We start from the raw sequence: 19,279 nt of genomic DNA on the forward strand, positions 1-19,279 counted from the left end.
TTAATTAATGCTATCTTAAGACAGGTTTTTTCTTCAAAAAGCATTTTATAAAAAAAAATCTAATTTTTTAATTTGTTTTAAAAAATTGATTTTTATCCATCCTGAATGAAATGCCTTCAGAGAATATTAATGCAAAAGGGACTTTAATCTTGCAGGATGTGGCCCTTTCCCCTGACAGTTCATATGATGTAAGTGTAGTAGAGTATGTAAGACTGTGGTAGGGATCTGATTCCTGGCACCCTGAGAGCCCACTATAGGGCTGTGTCCATGCTGGCAGCTGCAGTTCTTCTTCATTGGCAGTAATCACTCATTTGCCATAGTGTCTGGTTTATACATCTAATTTTCTTTGAAACCAGTTTCTAAGGTTGCTGATTGGTAGAATGATTGTCACCTTGTTAAAAATATGCTCCTTCTGTGAGTACTGGCTGTTCTTTTGCAGCTGAAAAGGATCTCCCTGTTTCCCCTTCTTCTTTCAAGCCTTCTGTCCCCCTTCCCCCTCCAAAAATTGCCTTTGTTCAGATGTTTGTTCAGTCTGTACAGTAGCAGGCATTTTCAGTCGTTACTTTCTCTCTGTATGTAGCATTCATGCTATCTCTATGGGAGCTTGTCCGATCCAATGCATTGTATGTACTAAGTGCCTCTCTTTTAAAGTGTCGGTGCTAGTTTGCTACTTTGTACGGTAATTGTGCCCCATCCTGATGGCACTAGAAAGTGGTGGAGTTTTTTTACTAAACAAACTGCAAAAAACAAAAAACAAAAACAAAAACGTGGGGGGGGGAGGAAACCATCCAGCTGCAAACCCTGACAAGTTGAACCACTGGAAAGCACTAGAAATTACTAGATGTGATGTAGAAAATTGGGCTCTCAAACATGCTGTTGTGCCACTTTCTAATACTAGCTCTATGTGCAGAGTTATATTGGCCTTGTACCATCTCATGGAGCATACGCTGGGTTTTCAATAGCTGCCAGACTTGTGGCCCTTTTAGTTTTCTCCTAGAATTATTGATTAACACTAGTATTTTTGTTTTATTAGGTAAAAGAAGAGATGCTGTTTGAAGCCCTGGTTACCAGAAAGACAGTGACAGTGGGAGAGAAGCTTATTTTACCATACAAACTTGCAGAGGTAACGTGATGTTTTATATTAAACTGGAGGAATATTAACATGGTTTTCAGTGCTCTGGTGTCATGTCATGGTGCCAGGAGTGGCTCACAGCTAGGAATGGCAAACTTAGGTCAGACTGTTAGAAACCAGGGCAGACACTCCAGATGAGTAGTATATTCTATCTGTAGATTTCGCCAAGCCAGTAAAAAAAGTGTACTCAATGGATTACTGTATTAGATGTACCATGGAGTCACAGACAGTCCCCTTATGCTCGCTAGCTTCTCTTTACCACACAAACTGGACTTTATGATGAAAGGTTATTAAAACCAAAATTCACCACACATTAGGTTACTTCCAGCCCCAAAGGGCCAGTCACTTACCCCAGGTCAAAATATATTCCAGATCTCACCAAAGACAACACTGTAGCCAATCCTTTACTAAACTAAAAATAATGATCGATTAATTAAGCAAAAGATATGAGTTATAACGAGGTTAAAGCAGGTAAAATACAGGTGAATTAGAGTTTACTGGTTCAGAATATCAGAGGGGTAGCCGTGTTAGTCTGGATCTGTAAAAGCAGCAAAGAATCCTGTGGCACCTTATAGACTAACAGACGTTTTGGAGCATGAGCTTTCCTGGGTGAATACCCACTTCGTCAGATGCATGCATCTGATGAAGTGGATATTCACCCAGGAAAGCTCATGCTCCAAAACATCTGTTAGTCTATAAGGTGCCACAGGATTCTTTGCTGCTTTTACTGGTTCAGAATGAAAGCAGAGATATAGCAATCTGTCAGTGTCATAGAGTCTTATAAATTCTCTCAGGGCTTCCCAAAAATAGCTTTTGGGGACCTCTGTCTGGCATCCGGAACCTCCCTGTTAGTGTTCAGATGGATCTGAGGTAAGGATCACTCCTAAGAATTCCCTTTTATAGCTGAAACAGGCTAGCAAAATGATAGGGGTCTTCACCACGTGGACTTTGATGAATAGCAAATACAGACAGCCTGTGATCTTAGTTGCTTAACATTCACTAGGCTGTCCAAAGGTGAAACATTTATTAACAGCCATTCAGACTACTAAGATGGTTTATAGATAGTTTACAATGTAAATCAACAAGTTTCAGATAGATAAAAACAATAACATTAGTATTTCACTAGTTTTCATGCATTAAGTAAATCTTCATCTAAATGCTAATACATACTTTGATTTAAGGTTAATTAAGCAGAGGATACATACATGAAAAAGGACATTGCTGTAACAAATTAATTTAGTTACACTAGTACAGTGGGTCTCAAACTTTTTTACTGGCAAACCCTTTCACATTGCAAGCCTCTGAGTGCAATCCCCCTAATAAATTAAACACACTTTTTAATATATTTAACACCATTATAAATGCTGGAGGCAAGTGGGGTTTGGGTGGAGTTTGAAAGCTCATGACCCCTCTTGTAATGACCTTGCAACCCCATGAGGGTTCCGACCCCCAATTTGAGAACCCCTGCACTAGTATACATCAAACAGGATATATATACAATGTAAATAGCATTTAGCGGGTTCCAGACAAATGTAGGCAATAATGTCTTCAGGCAATTGACTAAGCTTATTCACCCTACCACAACCTTTGCACTGTTTACATTCTTGCAGATATTACAAATGGTTTTGTGGGGATGTGTGACCATTGTAATGGCTTATGGATAATGGAATGCTACATACCCTCATATCAAAATCATATGGCACTGAGTGTTGTAGGTGCAGTGCTTAATGATAGTGTATACTTGTTCATCTCAGAGTATCATTCTATATAGACACCTGTTGAAGACTTTCAATGAGATTCTAAGCAACTGTAACAACCTTGGAATAATTTATTTTTGAGACCAGTGGAAGGTCCCCCATAGAGAACTCGTATGAGTCATTTCTTCGGTCTGTTTGCATCCTGGCTTCTTATTTTATGCTTTGGTGTAACCAGGAATGGATGGATTTCCCTTCACATCCCATCATTCTTCTCTTTGACTGGCCCAGAAGTTACTTCCAATGTGCTGTCTGCTACCCTTGGGCAAGACACTTCCCCAGGGAATGACATCTAGTACTTTTGCATAGTAATGCAGGTCAGGGATACTGGATGGGCATGAATGACTTTTTAAATAAGTGATTTTCAGAAATTGATAAAAACTATGCAGCTGGTGAACAGAAATACATAGTTCAAGTTCTTGTCTTTATATATTCCACTGTTGACGTGCATGCACCCTATAAACTTGAGTTTGGATTCTTTTGGCCCCTAGTGTCCACTGGGCCACACCTGTTCCCTGAGTGTCCTCATGCCTCCCACTGAAGGGCATAAAGATTAGGCCAACTCTGGGGGGATTCCAACCTTCGCTCAGGTCCTTCTCTCTGCATGTGGCTAGGAATCAGACCTCACAGTGTCAGAGCTTCACTTGCTGTGTGGTCTATTCTTATATTATAAATAGATAAGTACCTATCAGTCAGTCATTAGAGCTAGCTCTGATAGATTTCATTACTTCATATTAGAAGAAGAAACATTTTCTTCCTTGCTTTTGAGAGTGCCCTGGTAATGGGACCAGTTGTTATGACCAAACATAAATATCCAGACTTGAAAAATTGTCCTTTGTGCAAGGCAGTAATGCTTCTTAAAGATGGACACACCAGATGGGTATTGTGTCTTGGTGAAGGGCACTTAAAAGATAGTTGTGCCATATGTAAATCTTTCTTAAAGAAAAATTGAAAGAGCTAGGGAGTCTTGTTTGAAGATGTTTCTTCTGGATAAGTCAGTGCATTTCTCTTCAGACACTGGAGTGTCTGTGACTGAAATTCCTGAGCACTCATTCTCAAAAAAAATGCTCTGTTGGCTCCTCAGTTTGCAGATCTGAGACAGCTGCTTCTAAAGATTCCATATCCGTGTCTAGTAGACTTTCAGGGCATGGGGGGGGGGGGGAAATACCACCAAACTCCTAAAAGGAAGAGATCTAAGTCTCCTTCACTGGGTCCTTCCCAAAGAGGGCATAAATACCCTCAGATTGCCTCAGAAAAAGGTAGCTCAAGGCCTCAGGCACCCATTCAGATACTGGTCACTGTGCTTCTAAACCAGTGGTCTCCAACCTTTTTACACCCAAGATCACTTTTTGAATTTAAGGGCAATCCAGGATCTACCCCACCCCTTCCCTAAGACCCCCCCATTCCCCAAAGCCTCTTCCCCTCTTCCCCGTTGTTCACTCTCCCCCACCCTCACTCACTTTCACCGGGCTGGGGTTGGGGTTCGGGAGGAGGTGCGGGCTTGGGGCTGGGATCAAGGGGTTTGCAGTGTGCGAGGGGGCTCTGGCCTGAGCCTGGGGCAGGGGATTGGGGTGCAGGAGGGAGTGAGAGGTGTTGGCTCTGACAGGGGGGTCAAGGCTGGGGTTTGGGATGTGGGTATGGGGTGGGGGGTCATGGCTGGGGGTGCAGGAAGGGGTTCTGGGTGCAGGAGGGGGCATGGGGTGCTGGCTCTAGGATGGGGCTGGAGATTGGGATGCAGCCTCCCTCTGGGCAGCACTTACTTTGGGCGGCTCCTGGTTGGCTGTGCAGCAAGGCTAAGGCAGGCTCCATGCTTGCCCTGGCCCCATGCCACTCGTGTAAAGGGCTGTTCCCTGCCAATGGGAGCTGCGGGGATGGTGCTTGCAGGCAGGAGCCGTGCATGGAGGGAGACCCCTGCCCCTCTATGCCCACAGGGCTGCGTTGGCAACTTCTAGGAGTGGCATGGTGCTGGGACAGGCAGGGAGCCTGCTTTAGCATCAGCCACGCTACACCACCAGAGATCGCGATTGACTGGTCGATCCTAGAGGATCTCCCAGTCAATCTAAATCGACCAGTTGGTGACCACTGCTCTATACCAACTTTGTTGGTCCATAAGAAATCACCTGTTACTGACACCTCTGCACCAAGGCACCAGTACTGATGTCCTCCATTTGCCTACCTACAGCATCAGGGTACTTGGTACAAAGATCCTGTCTGGCATTGATGGACATCATGGCTTTTTTGGTAACAGACTTACCGCTGTGATTAGTAGCGAAGGTGATACCTCTGGCCATGAACTGCTACCCCTTCTCCTGTACTGATCAGAGCAGACTGAGGGTGCGCCCAGCTCTTCAGCTGGAACTGCTTCACACCTACAAGAAGAGTATCTTTCTCTTCCCCTAGCTTAGATAACAGCAGAGAGTTGTCTCCAGTTCATTCCCTAGAAACTAAGATATTCATACCCATACGTACTAGAGCGGGAACCTAGGGCTCATTTCTGTTACCCCAAACATAAAGCTCTAAAACAGATATTGCATGTTGGCCTCCATCCCATGGCCACCTTATCCATATGCTTGTTACACTGAGATAAATAATCTTTTGTCAATTACCCTGGACTCTTTATCACCAGGGGGTATATCAATGGTTAGTTTTGGTCTTTTGAGATGATTCCTGGTTGATTTATAATGAAGCGTTAAATTGTCTGTGTTCTGTATGCCCATTTACTGAATTATTACTGTATTGTGATTAGAAACATCATTGTGTGTGTTTGCTGAAACAGTAGCTTGAAGATCTGGTGGTGCCCCACTGAAAACTTTGAAAACTGTTTTCCTTTGCAACATTTCTACAATGTTCAAATGATCTGTCCGATCATTTCTGTATATATATTCCCTTCATTGTTAAAACTGAGGTAATTTGTATGAAAGTAGATCTTTCGTTCCTAGATATTTGACCCTCCCATAAAATATATCTATTTCAAGATGCCCCTGGATAATGGAGAGAAAACCTTCAACCTGGAGAATGAGATTGAAAATGACAGCTGTTAAGCCTGCGAGGAGGGGCCATTTGTGGTTGCACACATGCACATTCACATGTATGCATGCTGCTTATCTATATTGCACTGAATCTTTACTCTCCCTGGTGGCTCTGTTCTTGGAGTCACAATGAAATTGACAAGGTTACTGTACTTGAGTACAATTTTAGTCCCATATCTGCTCTCAGATATTGAGGTAAAACTAAATGTAAGGTCATATGAATAGCTATGATCCCAACAAACTCAGCACGTTATTGCAGTTTTATTGAAGAGAGCTGGAATCTTCTCTCCCTGGAATCCATTAATTCTGTTCGAATGTTAAGCTATTTCACTTCCAATCCCTACTGGTTCAGAAGTGGGAGTCGGAGCTACAGTCCCAGTTCTCCCCAATCATTAATGTGTTGTGCTTTGAGTAGATATATAGGAGCCATCTTAATATGTTACTGTCAGGGGACATTTTAAGATAGAAAATGTCATTTTTAAATTGGGAATTAAATTTTGAGTCTGTCAGCCTTGAATTTCCCTTAGCAAACTCATTAGTTCCTCCTACTTATACCTCCCCCGAACACCACCTTTCTGGTGGTCCAGCACTTCCTAGTGCAACCTACATCATTCAACCAGTCCTGCTATCTCCAGAGTATGCAGATTTCTTTAGATTTTATTAGGCACTACATGGAAACAATTGAGATGAGAAATACAATTCTCATTTCAGGTGGGACTAATTTAGCAGGAGCAGATAGACACCTTTTGAACCAAGATCCAGTTTGGAGAGTTGGAGATCTGATCTATTTCTTCTACGTTCTTATATCATGCCTATCTCAAGAGTACTACAAGAATTACCGATCATATCTTAAAGCTAGTATTGTTTAGGAGAATTCTTCCAAAAAATTCTGTATACTGTCAGCTTCTCTGACTGATAATTCAGCAGATTTTGTTGTATATGAGAGATTGCATCTGACTTTCTGATATTAGCATTCAAGTAAGGCATTTTGCCTCTGGGTTTACAGGTGGTGTTGACACTAATTAAATGCTACTGAATAGGAGAGCAATGTTTTCAGGTGCAAATTGAAATTTTTGTGCACAAATTTTTGCTGATGCTATCTAGGAGGCCATTTGAAGAGCGTATTTGGCCCACTGTAAAACTCAGCAATTCAGATGTGATTTTTATGTCATGTGCAGCTCCACACCAATATTGAGAAAGGATTGTATGGATTAATTTGATCCACTCATTTAAAAGTTGTTGAAATTTAAATGAAAAGAAAATCTTGTCCATAAATAATGCTTAGATTTACCTTTGAAAGCTGTCTCTTATCTTCAGACCCACACAGGGTTTTGTTCTACAGAACTGCTTCCAAGAACCCTTCATTTTGCCTTTTATAGTAACTGCATGCATTTAGAATGGCTCTATAATTTAGTCTAGAGCTAAGATTTACCAGCTTTATGCTGTAGATAACCTTATTAATGTTTGCAGTGTTGTTGTAGCTATGTCAGCCCCAGGATATTAGAGACACAAGGTGGGGTGAGGTAGTATCTTTTATGGGACCAACTTCCATTGGTGAGAGAGAGACAAGCTTTTGAGTTTACACAGAGCTCTCGTTCAGACCTGACCCGAAGGAGAGTTCTGTGTAAGCTCAAAAGCTTCTCTCTTTCTCTTTCACCAACAGAAGTTGGCCAATAAATTACCTCCCTTACCTTGTCTCTCTAATAACCTTATTAAGAGAGCCTCACACACAAGAAATATTGCACTGTTTTTTGTTTGAAACAGCTATCTTGTGTGTAGTCTGAATTATTTAATCCTTAAAGGTTAAGTCATGAATGAATTCTCACTTTTGAAAAAAGCTCAATTTTAAAAATATTGCTGCTTTTTCAGGAGCAGCACATCACCTGATCTCTCAATCCCTTAGGCAAAACTGCTAGCAGCTTGTTGTTTTAATATTTTCTATATGCTTATTTACCTATGCCATACAGTTAATTTTATGCATATTCATAATTACAAGTAACGAGCAGGAAAGAAGTTCTTGTTGCCAGCTCAATTAATTGAGGGTGTCCTAAACTAGATACATTCAGACATTTTCTCTGGCTTCTTGGATTGGGAGAAAAACCTCTAAAGATGGCCAGCTGTTCACTGCATTGCTCTGAAAGTGACTTCTACGAGCTGACCAAGAAGCAGTACTTTTGAGTTTTGAAGACAATCCCGTTTGCAGTAAGAGCCTTTGGGGGGAACTTCCATTCAGTTCATTATTCATAGACTCCAAGGCTAGAAGGGACCATTGTGATTGTCTAATCTGACCTCCTGTATAACAAAGGCCATATAACTTCCCAACAATAATTCTTAGAGTAGGTCTTTTAGAAAACCATCCAACCTTGATTTAATAATTGCCAGTGATGGAGAAGCTCTCATAACCCTTATTAAATAGTTCCAGTGGTTAATTACTCTCACTGTTAACAATTTATGCCTTATTTCGAGTCTGAATTTGTCTGGCTTCCAGTTCAACTTGGATCATATTATACCTTTCTCTGCTCGACTGAAGAGCCTATTCAATATTTGTTTCCCATCTACATACTTATAAACTGTAGTCAAGTCACCACTTAACCCACTTGTTGTTGAGCTAAATAGAGTGAGCTCTTTGAGCCTATTGCTGTAAGGTATGTTTCGAATCCTTTAAACATTCTTGTGACTATTCTCTGAACCCCTTCCAATTTATCAACATCCTTCTTGAACTGTGGACAATAGAACTGGACACAGTATTCCAACATGGTTCCCATCAGTTTGCACCCCCAAATCTTTTCCTGAGTCCCTGCTTCCCAGGATAGGATTCCCTATCCTGTAAGTACGGCCTATACTCTTTGTTCCTAGGTATGGTGACCAGATGTCCCGATTTTATAGGGACAGTCCCAATTTTTGGGTCTGTTTCGTATATAGGCTCCTATTACTCCCCCCACCTCCATCCCAATTTTTCACACTTGCTGTCTGGTCACCCTATTCCTAGGTATATACATTTATGTTTAGCCATATTAAAACACACAGTGTTTGTCTGCCAGTTTACCAAGTGATCCAGACTGCTCTGTATCAGTGACCTGGACCTCTTCATTATTTAACACTCCCCCAATTTTTGTGTCATCTGAAAACTTTGATGATTTTGAGTTTTCTTCCAGGTATTATTAAAAATGTTATATAATGTAGGGCCAAGAACCAACACCAACAGGACCTCACTAGAAACGCACCTGTTTAATGATGATTCCCCACTTACAGTTTCATTCTGAGACCTTTCAGGCAGCCATCTTTTAATCCATTTTATATCTTTCTAGTTTTTAATCAAAATGTCATGCAGTACCAAGTCAGATGCCTTACAGAAGTCTAAATATGTTACATCACCATGATCATCTTTTTCATCCATAAAAAAATCAACTTAGTTTGACAGGATCTGTTTTCCAGAGACCTAAGTTGATTGGCATTAATTGTATTGCCTTCCTTTAATACTTTGAGTCCCCATACAGCTGCTCTGATACCTTGCCTGGGATCGATATGAGACTGACAGGCCTGTCATTACCTGTGACATCCCATTCACCCTCTCTAAATATTGGCGCAACATTAGTTTTCTTGAACTCTTCTGGAATTTTTCTGGTGTTCCAAGACTTATTGAAAAACAACATTAGCGGTCCAACGAGTTCCTTAGCCAGCTCTTTTAAAACTGCTTCTGATTAACATCCTCCTGAGATGCTACTGGCATGTAAAGAGTATTATCATATGATATGAATATATTATCTGTCTCTTCCTCTCCCCACCCCCAAATACAGAACAGAAATATTTATTCAACACTTCTGCCTTTTCAGCATTATTATTATTGATAAATGTGCCTTTTCATTTAGTAATGGACCAATACCATTGTTAGGATTCTTTTTGTTCATAATATTCTTTAAAAAACTCCTCCCTATAGTCCTTAACTGTAGTGGCAATAGATTTCTCCTTGTGTCCTTTTGCTTCCCTTATTAGTTTTCTTCTAGCTTCTGATTTATATTCATTACTATCAACTTCCCCTTTTTATCATTATTATATATTATTTTTTTATAGCTGCCTTAGCTTCCCCTCCAACACAGTTGCTTTTTTAACCAGCACAGCCTTCTTCCTCAATTGTGGCGTTTTAGTCATCTAGTAAAGTGTTCTTAATGTGAATGATAATTGGGAATTGTTTTTCTGTTTAAATTCTTCCTCCCAGCTGATTTGGCTCATAATTATTTTCAGCTCTGTTAAATTGGCTCTTTTAAAAGAAGACCAAGTATATATGTCATGATTTGGACTTTATTCTGTTTACGCATCATAAATGTGATCCAGTTGGGATCACTTATGCCTGAGCTCTCGTTATTTTTTAGTTCTGTGATTCGTTCCCCTTTTTCTGTCAAGATGAGGCCTAATGTATATTTCTCCCAAGTTGGATGCAACACTTTGTGAAATAGAAAATTGCCACCTATAATATTTAGAAATTCCAAAGATGTTTTAGTACTGCCAACATGTCACTCAAACTGAAGTCCCCCATGATATTGCAGCTTTTTTTCCCTACACATTACATATAGGTGCATAAAGAGTCGGTCATCCGGTTCCTAGTGTGATTTGGTGGTCTGTAGCATACCAACTAATACTCCACTCAATTTAGGTTCTTAAACCAGGCCCCATTGTTGTGATATCTGAAAAAGCAGTTTTGAAGGATGTGAGCAGCAGGAACTTGTGATGGTCTGTCTTGTGTCATTTTGTTTTCATTGTGGCGACTTAAATTTCTGCTGAAAATATGCTAGTCAGTCGAAGACTTTCTTTCAAAAGAGGATCTATGCCCAGGTAAATGCTGTTGTGGCATGTGGTGGGCAGGAGGTTTGGTCTTGACCTAGTACTACTCTGTCACTAGATTTTTGTCCTGTGACTCCTTTGCTGTACTCCTGTTTGTTTTCCTAGTTGCTGTAACTCTTGTAGCTGGTTTCGTGCCCAGGAATGGCAGAGCAGCTGGGAGAGAAACAAAGTGGAACACCATGGCAAGTCTCTGCAAGCTGTAACAGTAGTGAACAAAAAGAAGACATTATGTCTTCTTAACTTTAGGTCCCACACCCTTGCCAACTTGGAATGCAGATCATGTAGCCATGCTTAGAATTTGATGTGTGCAGAGCAGAATCCTTGTCCTTGGTTTTGGATTCTTATTAAATTTATTTAAAGGGCCAGAAACTGCTTTTTTGAAAACTTTACTTCATTGAACTGAGTCCTTTGCAAAATTCACATGAGATTACAACATGTCATATTTTTAATTTGTTTTGACAGATACATGGCAAGAATAACTTTACACAGTCTCTGTAGCAAATGAGTCAAACCAAATTCCACTGGACCATAAGCTAAATTCTCATAAGAAACCCCTAAATTCTTCTGTAATGTTAATTTGACTCAGTGAAACACCCTTAATTCATATTCCCCACCTCCACACAAACACACGACTACAGCTCTGTTCAAAAGTATTCAGTGTAAATTGTGTCAATGATTACTTTCAACAGTGATTAGTGAAGATCAGTTGTTGTATCAATAAATGTTTCTTTCTCCAGTTTAATCTGTTAACCAGGTTCAGAGAGTGTATAACCTGTGACAAAGTTCCTCCTCTACCTTGGTGGGTCCTGCGCTTATTGGCGGATTTGCTCACCTCAGTGATCTTCCCCTCTGGTGGAACCCACAGTCTGGGTCAACTCCTCCTATGTCTGATCAGGAGTTGGGAAGTTTGGGGGGAACCCGGGCCTGCTCTCTACTCCGGGTTCCAGCCCAGGGCCCTATGGATTGCAGCTGTCTATAGTGCCTCTTGTAACAGCTGCATGACAGCTACAACTCCCTGGGCTACTTCCCCATGGCCTCCTCCAAACACCTTCTTTATCCTCACCACAGGACCTTCCTCCTGGTGTCTGATAATGCTTGTACTCCTCAATCCTCCAGCAGTACACCGTCTCACTCTCAGCTCCTTGCCCCTCTTGCTCCCAGCTCCTCACATGCAAATCTCACTGACTAACTGGGAGGCTTTTAACTAGTCCCAGCCAGCTCTTGATTGGCTTCAAGTGTCCCAATCAATGTAGCTATCTCCACTCCCTTCTAGAAAGATCTTAATTGGTCCCAGGTGTCTTGATTAACCTGGAGCAATTGCCATTTGGTTACCATGGTACCAGGGATTTGTGTAGCCTGGGGCTAACATACATGTTCCTCACTACTTTACTGTAGCCATCTGGCCTTGCCTCATCACAAACCAAAAGTTCTGAAGGAATTAAAGTAAATGGTTGAGTTGCTTACATTGTGTCTTATTAAAGTCAGCTATTCAACCAGCGATCTAAAAGAGTAATAAATGTTATACCTATATATGAAAAGACGCTTGGATCTAGGGAATTACAGATCAGTAGTCCTTCCTTCTGTAAAGGTAAATTGATTGAAACAATAGATAAAGTAGTTATTAAAATAGAATAAAATAGGGGCCACTAGGCTGGGCCTTGATACTTGGGTTCTGTTTCCAGCTCTGATACCGACCTGTATGGAACATTGAGCAACTCACATCACCTCTCTGTGGCTCTGTTTCCACTAGCCACCTTCATGGTAGGGGCTCCCTCTTAATATGGTATTTTTACAGCACCTGGGACTATGAGGTCCTCACCTCAGCTGAGGTCCAGGTTTTCCAAATAATAAATAACGAACAGGAAGATAGTGATATGAGAGTCTAATCAGCATGGCTTCTGCAAAGAAAAACTGTTCCCTCACTAATCTTCTCTCTCTCTCTCTCTCTCTCTCGTTTTAAGATTTTCAGTAGCGTTCTGATTAAACATGAATGGGGAAATGCTTGGCTCCATGGGGCAAGCTGCCCATAAACTGCTGTTCCACTTTGCCTCTTATGAAGGATGCTTCCTAGTTACTTCTGCCACCAAAACTTCAACCTAGAGTTGTTTTTTTTTAAAAGGATATTTTATTAAATGTCATTGCTCAAGAGATGCTTGAAATTTGCAATGCTTTTCTTTTCTTTTCTTTTCTTTTCTTGTCTAATGCTGATTTCTGTCTAAACTTAGGTCATATGATTTGTAATAATGGAAACAAATAATTCCTGAATTAGTCTATCAATTTTTCTTACATGGAATGCAATTTTAACATAGGTGTGGGGAATAACAAATTTTATACAGTCTCTGACAATATGTCCATATCCTTAGGTTAATTTCCTCTGAGCGAAATAAACAAATTATTGTAAACATTTGGAGAAGGAAGATGTTTAAATGCTTTCTGACTCAGGGCAGCTCTACACTGCAAACTTTTTCTGGCACAACTATGTTGCTTAGGGGTATGCTGAGATGTAATTTGTGACTGATGCAGCTTTGCAGCTTTACTGGTATAAGTTGTATCTGCACCAGAAACACTTTGCCATGTGGTGTACCAGTATACCTGTACAGGCAAAGCCCTCCAAATGTAGACTTGACTTGGCCATATGCCTGCATAGTATGTTTCTGCTGTAGGGGAGAAGGTGGTTCTTTCCCCTTTCAAGCAGTGATGAAGATTGCACCTTTTTTTGTTGTCTTCTATCCAAGATCTGAGCAGACTCCTTCCCCCCATGGTGCTTTTTCACTGCATCTAGTTTTCAGTCATTCTACATCCTGCACTCATAATGACCTGCTAATTTTTCACACATAAAAATTACTGGGATGCACAAGGAAGTCAGAATAGGTTTTCAGATCTTGCTCTTGGCATTTTTGGCACAATAGTGACTGAATGGGGACACAAGAGAAAAAACAAAAAAATAGAATTAACTTTGGCTAAGTGACAGTCAGTTTGACTCCCCCACCCTCATACTTAAATTTATGTTCCGCCCAGAAATTCTGATGTCAAATTAGCTTATATCTTTGCTTTCAATATCTTTCTTCTGTAATTTACATAGAAAAAAAACAGAACAAACCTGCAAACCACATCGACGACAACTAAGTGTACACTGCTTCCTTAAGTGGGAGAATTTTGGATATATAAAATCAAAAGAGGGCACTGATGACAATGTAATACAGAACCTTTCACTTTTATGTTGCCATATTGAATCCAGCCTGGGTCAGCAGGATTTCTACCCCCAAGCATTAAAAAAAAAATCGCAAGTCAGGCCTTTTAAAAAAAAAAAAAGAGAGGGGGAGAGAAACTTTAAAAAAATGAGATTTTTTTTTTAAATAATACTTTTTTTTTTTTTTTTTGGCGGTTTTTGGTTTCTGAGCCTTTAGACATGTTTTCAAGTTTTTCTCTACAACCTGGAAGGATAGAAAACTTATTTTTCTTTAAGTGAAAGCTGAGATTCCTATGTAATCACATCTGCATGTGGCTGGAAATTTAAGAAAAACATCAGACATTACAATTCTCATGATAAAATTGCAAGAGATGACAACCCGGGGTTGGTGGAGACAGAATTTTACCCTCTGGGTGCTTTGATAATCTACAATGGGAGTTGGTGGTCCGAGTTGCATTTCTGGAGTAGAAGTATCTACGTGTTTTTGTTTTGTTTTGTTTTAAATAAAAAAGCTAAAAATCAGACTTAATAAATGGTATAGATTTTGAATTCTCGTTGTCTACCTTGGTAGAGAGGCCAAGGATTAGATGGTTTATGAAGACTGAACCCCTCACCCTTGGAGACCGATGCACTTTAATAAGGGGCATTGTAGGGAAGTCTTCCCTGGTGTTATCTGTGCTACACTTTGGCTGTAGTAAGAAGGAGCATTAATAAGTGGGGAGCAAATTGTCATAGTAGAAGCCTGGGACTCAAAACTTTTATTATCCCAGATGTGCCTCAACTTGCTGTATTGCCCCAGAGAAGTCAATTAGCCTGTCTGGGTCTATTTCCCCATCTATAAGTTGGGAGATGATAATCTTCACATATTTCACAAAGTCATTGTGCGGATGATTTTGTTCGCAAAAATGTAAGAGGATTTTTTTCCCCAGAAAAGGTTTTATTTTTGGAGGTTTCTGGAAATACACTGTTACCAGAGTATGATACAGAGGTTCAAGAACAGTACAACTAGTTCAGAAAAGTTTCAGAGTAGCAGCTCTGTTAGTCTGTATCTGCAAAAAGAACAGGAGTACTTGTGGCACCTTAAAAAACTTCAAAAACGGGCTCCAAAGAGAGACTGCTGAACTCGAATGAATATGCAAATTAGATACAATTAACTCAGGCCTAAACAGAGACTGGGAATGGTTGGGTCATTACACTAATTGAATCTATTTCCCTATGTTAAGTTCTCCTCACACCTTCTATGAGTCATCTTAATTATCACTTCAAAAGTTTTTTTTTCTCCTGCTGATGATAGCTCATCTCAATTGATTACTCACTCTTCCTGTTGGTATGCATACTTCCACCTTTTCATGTTTTCTGTATGTATAAATATCACCTGTCTGTGTGTTCCATTCTATATGTCCGAAAGAGTGAGCTGTAGCTCACAAAAGCTCATGCTGAAATAAATTTGTTAGTCTCTAAGGTGCCACAAGTACTCCTGTTCTTAGTTCAGAAAAGGGATCTTTAAAACCAACTATAAAAATGGTAATAACCAAGACTATTTTATGTCTCCCATCTGTTCTTTCTGGGTTCTGAAGTACCACCAAACAGTAAGTGTTATGGTGGGTGGTTGCAAGCCCTTCCCATACTAAAGCAGTGTTCCTGTTAGAATATTAAGTTGCAGACTTTTCCATTCAATTTTCCTGTTAAAATTTAATGAAGGGAGTATGAATAGCAAAAGGGACGCTCCTGGGTGAGGGGCTAATCAAATATGATAAAGGTTTCTAGGGCATCTGTAGTTCTGAAACTTTCCATCTTATGTTTGCTTATTAGAAGCTGTGTTCGTTCATGGATGGTTTACTATAATAGAGGGTGAAAGAGTGTACAGGGTGGATGGGGTAACCCATTATAAAAGGATGGAGTAGCATTTTTATGGTAGTCTAGGAATAATGAATGCAGAGGCATCTCCAGAGGAAGAGGCAGACTGTTCCCATTTTGATGAATTGTTATAGTGGTAGTTAAATAAGTTAGTAACACTAAAGATCTTTTTCATTATTCTATATGATACCTTGAGACATGAAATAATTGTCTTATTAAACATTAAAAGATGATTTTACTTTTCATGTTGAGGTTTGGATATTTGGGAGGGGAAGTGTTGGAGGGGTCTGGTAAAGCCTGTAGGAATATCTCTTGTGAGTAGATACGGATTGTACTATTTGAGAATCAAGCATTTGGGGTCTCCATCTGACTTAAAAGATTGTTGTTGGCATGGAGATGGAAAATCAGAGGGGACACTGGGAAGGGAGGCACAAGGCACAGGGAAAGGTAGTTTCAGACTTTGCAGATCAAGCAGTACAAAAATATTTTAAAAGTTATTAATTTGGGAATTTTTATAACTGGAATAGCAATAAAAAGGACTCACACTGACAATAACTAAATCCGCTCTTACTCCCGCAACTGTTAGTGCTCTAATGTAACAATGATTTTTCCACATATCTTTCAAAATCCACAAAATACAAATAAAAAGTGTCTGAAAAGATAATGAAAATCAACATTTTTCTCTGTTCCTTAAAATTACTAGTTGGATAGTACCTCACTGCCCCCTAGTTTAGCTTGAGATTCAGGGACGGTGTATGGCTACTTTGTGTACTAATAAGCTAATAATGCAGAGCAGTTAAATCACTTCAAGGTCTTAGTTTTTTTGCACGAGATGTATTGCGTACAGATAAGTTAAAAGAAGAAACACAAAAGATTCCTTTTTAAGGTTGAAACATACTAGCATTTCTCAGTGGACTTAGGAACAAGCTACCTGATCCCTGTCTGCAACTATGTTCTGATGTTTGTCACTCTTTGCCTCCTTCAGTGGTCCTTTTAAAGGAGGTTTAAATTTTTTTTAATGTTCATGATCAATTTTAAATATAAAAGTACATCCAGCAAAGGGCATAATATCTAATGCTCCATTGTACTGAATAGAGCTATCTTAGGGAAAGTAAGAATGAATACAAAATTCCAATGTAATTGTAAGATAAAGTACGAGTATGGAAAATTACATCATGCTTATTGGGTCTAAATATGATATAATATAATACTCAGTGTTGCCAAGATAGGGATTAAGCTACAGTCTGGTATCCTGCAATAGTACTTTTCTCTGGATGTTAAGCCAATGTTTAAAAAACTAAGCCAGCCTGTCTCAGCCTATGTCCTGTGACCGAAAGGGGAACCACTAGAGCTGCTTAATCTGTCTCTCACCACAGGACATGTCTGTGAATGTAAACCAGACACACAATGTATTAGGTAACAAATAGAATGCTAGAAAAACAGCAAGAGACCATAATTCTGTGTGCACGCTTGCTCTCACACACAAAACCAGGGACCACTGAATAGATCTTAACTATGATACAAAGGAGTAAAGTGCTGGTCTGAAACCTATAGATTCAGACCAAAAGAGAAGGATTTATTTCCCATACAAACAATTCCAGTGACAGGCATATTACAATGCTGTGTCTGTTTCTCAGATCCAACTATCTTGAATGAAAGATTCTCTCAGACCTGGTAAACATGCAATCAACGTACAATCAGAATTTTTTTTGTGCACCCTACCATAATATATTAATGTTCCTTCTCAGCTCTCCTTACTGTTCTGCCTAGCAACAAGGTTCTTGCTGCATCTTTTAATCTACCTTTCTTTGATGTCCTTGGAAGTTCCGGCCCAGGATAAGAGAGAGATGCAATCAAAAGTTTGTTAATTGCACTAGTTTCCTGTCCATACTGGTGCAAGGACAGTCCTAATTAGCCCCACAGAATCCCCTTCCTTTTATGCCAGGGAGCATCAATATGGAGCCTTGATTAGGATTAGTGCAGAGGGAGTCCATTTCTCCAACACCAGAGTAACAGCAGTACCATCTTCGTCCATGACTGGGGCACCTAGGCACTACAGCAGTATAATGATGCATGTTTTGAAAGGTTCATTTTTATTTTTTTTTAATTCATAATCTCCCTTTAAAGTTGTCTTAGTATAATTCCCAATTCTGGACCTTAGCGTCCAAAATATGGGTACTAGCATGAGTTTCCCTAAGCTTAATTACCAGCTTAGGTCTGATATGCTGCCACCAATCAGGAATTTTCCAGGGCCTGATACCCTCTGGTCCCCCCAAAACCTTCCCTGGGGACCCCAAGACCCAGATTCCCTGAGTCTCACAACAAAGGGGAATAAACCATTCCCTTCCCTCTCTCTTCTTCCTCCCAGCCCCTTCCCGCCCTGGGAACACTAGGAGATCGCCTGATTCAACTTCTTGAATCACCACACCGAGAGGAGTGTTACCTTCCTCCTCACCCAGAGACAATACAAGCTGCGTGAATATAACACAAAGAGAAAATTTATCCGTCCCTTCTCCCCACCAATTTCCTGGTGAGTACAAACACAATTCCCTTGAAGCTTAACTAGGAGGAAAAAAAATCAAACGTCTTAAAAAGCAAAACTTTTAATAAAAAAGAAAGAAAAAAGTAAAAGGTTTATCTCTGCACTTTAGATGGTAAACAGTTACAGGGTCTTTCAACTTATAAACAATAGAAAGAAACTTTCTCCAGCAGAAACACAATTTAAGCTACTTCCAGCAAGTACACATATGTAAATGAAAAAAAAAATAAATTAAAAGACCATGACCGCCTTTTTTCTTACTCACAATTCTGAATAGATAAGAGACTGTAGCAGGGAGATTGACAGAAACCTGGTTGCACCTCTAGTCCCGTCCAGGACCCAGAGAGAACAAAGCCAAACCCAAAACCCACAAACAAAGGCTTCCCTCCACGAGATTTGAAAGTATCTTGTCTCCTGATTGGTCTTCTGGTCAGGTGTTTGCAGGTCACTGTTTGTTAACCCTTTATAGGTGAAAGAGTCATTAACCCTTAGCTATCTGTTTATGATACATGACTGGGGCACCTAGGCACTACAGCAGTATAATGATGCATGTTTTGAAAGGTCCATTTTTATTTTTTTTAATTCATAATCTCCCTTTAAAGTACCTAATTTAAGCAGATCAATAGTATACACACACTTTACAGCAGGCTGAATATTCAAGATTGTCAAGGACACATCTGGCCTTGTTCTTGTGGACGTGACCTCTTCATGAGACAAGAAGATTGGTTCATTATAGGAGTTTGATGTGCTCTCTCTCCTGCCCATTCCAGTGTCAGATGAGGCATATCAGTAGTGGTAAAGCATCTGTGTGCACTGATTTGAGCCACTTCCATTTCAGTATAATAGATAATGAAATTAGTTTTTGCATACCAGAAACTGATTAGCTTTGTCATTCACTCATATGTACAGTGACGTCTTGTAGAAATAGGAAGGACACTG

The 19,279-nt window shown here is 40.0% G+C and overlaps 1 protein-coding gene across 6 annotated transcripts in view; it reads left to right on the forward strand.

Annotated features, from left to right (window-relative positions):
* MYO9A (myosin IXA) overlaps positions 1-19,279 on the forward strand; it is a 566,016-nt gene that overhangs the window by 364,332 nt on the left and 182,405 nt on the right. For all 6 annotated transcript variants that reach the window (XM_050968015.1, XM_050968016.1, XM_050968017.1 and 3 more), the window contains one exon: positions 1,034-1,123. In XM_050968015.1, coding sequence (XP_050823972.1) covers positions 1,034-1,123 — 90 coding nt within the window. The remainder of the gene's footprint in view (positions 1-1,033; positions 1,124-19,279) is intronic.

The sequence above is a fragment of the Gopherus flavomarginatus genome, chromosome 9 (assembly GCF_025201925.1).
Source record: "Gopherus flavomarginatus isolate rGopFla2 chromosome 9, rGopFla2.mat.asm, whole genome shotgun sequence".
In the NCBI taxonomy this organism is placed as follows: Eukaryota; Metazoa; Chordata; order Testudines; family Testudinidae; genus Gopherus; species Gopherus flavomarginatus.